Source organism: Xenopus laevis, chromosome 7L, assembly GCF_017654675.1.
Source record: "Xenopus laevis strain J_2021 chromosome 7L, Xenopus_laevis_v10.1, whole genome shotgun sequence".
NCBI classification, from domain to species: Eukaryota; Metazoa; Chordata; class Amphibia; order Anura; family Pipidae; genus Xenopus; species Xenopus laevis.
The window spans coordinates 31,356,223-31,361,596 of record NC_054383.1 but is presented as its reverse complement, the minus strand read 5'-3'; the positions used below and the strand labels follow the sequence as shown (position 1 = coordinate 31,361,596).

Genomic DNA, 5,374 nt, shown 5'->3' with positions numbered 1-5,374 from the left:
TTATGACGCCCCACTTCTGTTGCATTTATCTGGCTAAGCACAAAAGGACAGTTGCAGGCGGAAGATAAATAGAAATATTGCACATTTAGTTTTATTGGAGATTTAGTGCATGGGGCGATGTAGTACTAAGAGATCTAAAACAAACAACGTTTCCCTATGCCAGTCAAAAAAAACACAGTATTGTGTAAATCTATATATTTCCAACCGCATTATTAATTATTGAAATTATTTTAATTAATTAATTAATTAATTTATTTTACGTTTTTGCTCTTTTTTTTGTAGCTGTAATGGCACATATAAAGGAAATACAATAAATCCAGAAATAATTTAGGGATTGCTGGAGGAGAAAATGGCCCTATTAGAAGTTTGTTTACTGATAAACTCACTTCTAGCCATTAAATGATTATGGGTGAGAGTTGCCATATAAATGCAGTAACCTTACTAGCCAGCTATCCAAGGCCACAGGACATCATAATAATTTATTTATATGGCTAGTTAGCTAAATCTGTTTCTATCATGGCACACCCAGGTGGTCTGTATAATGTAAAGTGTTCCAGTCTGTTACTGGGAGGAGTATGGAATATATAAAGTGCCAGAAAGTGAGGGAGAAAATGAGTGCAGTTCAGTTTCTCGTTTGTTATACTTTAATGTGAATATTATAGATAAATAAGTGGCTATTTTGGCAATGGAAAAGAAAAAAATATCACAATACACTGGCATATAGCACCACAAGGCCTGCTGTCTGAGATCGCTTGGAGTGTCTAGAAAATATATAACATACACTACAGTTCATTCAAAATAAATGATCCACCCCAAACACAGTCCCATAACGGAATATTCCTGAAACCTCAGGGTTAGTGCTCTTGGGATCTGCAACTGGGTAACCACAAAACTCCGGCTATTCCAGAACTACAACTCCCAGAAACACCTGCTAGCTGAAGGTACTAATGGAAGATCCTGCTCTTCAAGCGTTAAAGTGATAATCACCACCATTGTCACTAATATTGATGATTAGGCAGATCTCGTTATTTTGTTTTGAAAACCTACACTCAGGTTCAAAGCTAAAGTTTCGACTTCTATATATATTTATATATGCATATAAAATCTATATATCCTCTCCTTGTATCTTTCATTAAAAAGATACAGTCGTTTTTTTATTTTGTTTGTTTCACATCACTTCTTATATTTTCCTATGTGGGGCAGTAATACCTTTCCTGTGCTTCCTTGTATTAAATGTCTCCAGCTCTTTTGTCAGATCTAGTCTTAATATCTGCACAGCAGAGAGTTCACCGTCTATGCAAGGCCACGGGGTCGGCGACCCTGCAATTCAGACGTGATATTTCACCCAGTCTCTGAATCCGGAAGTTGCACAATTCCCTTAGAGCTGGTAGGGTCCAAAGCAGAAGTTTTTCTACCAAGCCCGGATTCCCTGTAAAGTCCCCTGACATGCAGGAACTGAAGCCCCTGGGTGGGCCTGGGGCTGCTGGGAATTGCTGATCTGGCTGAGGTTGCCAAGGTTCACAAATGGACTGGTTGCTGTATTGTGCAGGTTAGAGGGGATACTGGTATAGTTGTAGTTGGTGTTGTAGGAAGGACTGTTGTTGTAGCTGTAGGCAGGGTAACTGTTATAGGTGTAGGGACTGGCTGTCACATTATAGGCCGTATTGTAGCTTTGAGATCCACCAATACAAGGCTTGCCATCTCTCACCAACACTGGCACTGCGACCCTTCTGGGAGGGGGAGGGTGGTGGCTGCCCATCTCCAAAGACTTGTCCTGCCTTTGCCTCTTACACTTGTATCTCCTATTTTGGAACCAGATTTTCACCTGGGTAGAGGTGAGTTTCAGGCTGTTGGCCAAATGCTCCCTCTCTGGGGCAGAGAGATACCTCTGTTGTTTAAATCGCCTCTCCAGCTCGAACACTTGGGCTTGAGAGAACAGGACCCTGGGTTTTCTGCGGCTTCTCTGCTTAGGCCTGTCTGGCTCCTCTTGCTTCCCCTCACCATCAGGAGATTTATTCAGGAAACAAGATTCTGTGTAGGAAACACAAGGGAGACGTTGTAACAGCTGGGAAAAGTCAAACTGCAACAAATCTCTAATAAAACCCAAACTATGTAACATTTACATAGTAACGTTTACTCAATACAAACAGTACTCTATTTTAGACAATAGTCCTATAATATCCAATCTCACTATAATATAGTACTAAAAATTTGATTTTTAAAAGGTATATTTTATTAGAATGCTTGTATAAATTCTTACATTGATTTGCATGCACTTTCTGTTCTTATTGTAATGTAAATGTTATTGTTGTAACTACTCATAAAATAATAAAATACAAACTATAAAATCATTTAGATTGTAAGCCCTTTTGCACAGGGCCTTCCTCACCTTTTGTACCTGTATTGGTTGCGATGTATGTAACTCCTTATGTTCTATGTATGTAATTCATGTGATTTAGTTGTATAAACCCATTTACTTTACAGCGCTGCGTATATGTTGGCGCTCTATAAATACATGTTAGTAAAATAAATTGTACCCATTACAGACACACACACATATACATACAATAATATATATATATATATATACAAATATATATTTATATATATACCTTTTGCCCTTTTCCCTTCTGTGCATTATAGATACTAATTCTAAGATTAGTTTATCGCAGAAAAAAAACTCACTGACAAATGCTTCTAATCTATAAATCTAAACTACAGTGTTTGTTTTGAATTTTGAAACAATTGACCAATGCAACACAGTCAATTTTTATACAATTAACTGATTAAAACATTTTTTTTTTAGAATTCAGAATTATTCTTGATGATATAAACAATTCGCACAGCCTCTCAGTACAAAATAATCCACGAGAATACATTAAATTGTATATATTGTTAACATCGACAACAGTTCTACATTTAAACGGCCTTTATCTAAACCCATAAATATTAAACATATCATTTTTTCCCTTCAAATTGGAGACTTTGAATACATTTGGCAAGAAATATAGCCAGGAATTGTGGTGTTAATATTATCTTTTTGGCATTTTCCCTGAAGGATAATAACATTTAATAATTAATAATAATTAATAATAATAATAATAATAATAATAATAATAATAATAATAATAATAATAATAATAATAATAATTATTATTATTATTATTATTATTATTATTATATTTCGCTACATTTTTTTTAGGTCTGAAAATTCAGTTTGTAACTTGATCTTTTAGACAAAGCTCGGCCACAGGGAACATTTCCCAGCGATGAGTGGTTGAGTCTGAGAAATGCGGAAAAATACCATTTATCCCATAAAAACGTCAGATTTTCTAGATAAAGTCACAGTTGTGTCTGTAGCCGGTCTTTGCTCTGGTTACAGTAAATAGTGAACAATATTTTACAAAGTTTGCTAAAAACACACACTCTTTGTCTATGTGACTAAAAAAAGGGAAAAGAAGGAAATAATCGGTTGTTTTCAGGTTTAACCCCAGGAGGGCTGAACTGATTTAGTTTTGTCTTGAAAACTATTGGCCACTGAAAGACTGAGTTCTGTGCAAGTGTCTTGTACTTACTGTGCCCAACCACTCGTAAGGAGTCTTCCTCCTCCTCTTCATCTTCTTCTTTGGGGTCCCTGAGGGCCACATATCTATCAGGGGAGAGTCCAACCTCCCCATGAGCCTCAGCGGCCCCCATAGAACTGAGGAAGGGCAGCTTATCCTCCCCGCCCGCATACACACATCTCTCTCCTGCTGCAGCTGCTGCTACTAACATACACGAGGCCTGATGCTGCTGCTGGAAGTCTGCTTCCAAATCGTGGGCCCCCCTGCTGCTGCTGCACTGCTGCTGGAGGTGCTGGGGGTGGGCGATGGGCTGCTGACCCTGTTGCTCCAGATTTAAAATGTCTTTGACAGAGAAAGGTGTGGAAGTGACTGGGCTCGGTAACATCATCAGCAGAGCTTTAATCGCAAGTGCAAAAGAAGAATCAATAAATCGTGAGCAGTAGGGAGGCCCCTTGCGCTGGGAATGTGGGACTCTCCCGTGATGGGCAAATGGCTGGATGATAAACGATGTAAAAAAAACCTCCTGCTTCTGTCTAAACAGCCTCCATAACCCGGGCTCTGGCGCTCTGGCTTGTGTTACACACAGACCTGGGACAAGCTCAAGCCTTCAGGCCCCGCCCCCTCTCCGTGACACTGGGAATGACTGACAACCACGCCCTCCTCAGCGAGGAAACCAATGCTGACTTGGGATTGGCTTAGGTCCATCGAGCTCCTCCCACTCCTGGCTCTCCCGGAAGACTCCTTTGTATTGGGATAAAAAATGTAGAAGGCGAGGAAGGAGGGAGATTACTTTGCAGTAGATTCAGGCCTGCAGTTTTAACCCCTTTGTGCACTCCGACAGAGCCACGAGAGGAAGGACTAGATCAAGTCAATACGGACCAATGTGTTTGCAATTGTGTTTACACCGATCATTTCACTCAGGTCACTGCCTCCATGAAGGCTGAATTTAGTGCATGTGCCTCAGTGTGAGGGATTGGAATTACACGTGTGATAAACAATAACACAAACATCCAACTACCAGAGTTGTCTTGGCTTTTGCTGTGAGAGGAGATACTGTTCCACTATGTCCTTTTTAACACAAAAAGCAGATTTATCGTTTTACATATGCAGATTTTCTACCTCTTATTTTTAATTAACACTATTTCCATTTATATCTAATTTTATTCTAAATATCTCCTGCTTTGATATGCCTTCTTACAAACTATTTATATACACTTAACTCTCTCTCTCTCTCTCTCTCTCTCTCTCTCTCTCTCTCTCTCTCTCTCTCTCTCTCTCTCTATCATCTATCTATCTAGATAACAAATAAATAATTATTCAATATCCCCTTAGTATGCCTCCTTACAAACAAATTTTATATATATATATATATATATATATATATATATATATATATATATATATATATATATATATATATATAATATGTATGTGCTCTTCTATCTCCCTCCCTCTCTCTTTATATCTATCTATCATCTATCTATGTAGATAACAAATAAATAATTATTCAATTTTTTTTATCTATCTATCTATCTATCTATCTATCATCTATCTCTCTCACACTGTCTATCTCTCTCTCTATATATCATCTATCTATCTAGATGACAAATGAATAATTATTCAATTATTTTATTCTATACATCCCCTTGATATACCTCCTTACAAACTAATCCTATACATGTAAGTGCACTATTATCTATCTATCTATCTATCTATCTATCTATCTATCTATCTATCTATCTATCTATCTATCTATCTAATCTATCTATCTATCTATCTGATAAAGAAAATCAATAATTCTTCAGTGCTCC

The 5,374-nt window shown here is 37.6% G+C and overlaps 1 protein-coding gene across 1 annotated transcript; it reads right to left on the bottom strand.

The window, feature by feature from the left end:
- Window positions 1–225: 225 nt before the first annotated feature.
- Window positions 226–4,116, bottom strand: nkx2-3.L (NK2 homeobox 3 L homeolog; the record flags this gene model as incomplete). The annotated part of the gene is given in 2 exon segments (NM_001172238.1): window positions 226–2,031; window positions 3,576–4,116. Coding segments are annotated over 2 exon segments (996 nt in total). The 5' UTR covers window positions 3,952–4,116.
- Between the last annotated feature and the right edge of the window lie 1,258 nt (window positions 4,117–5,374).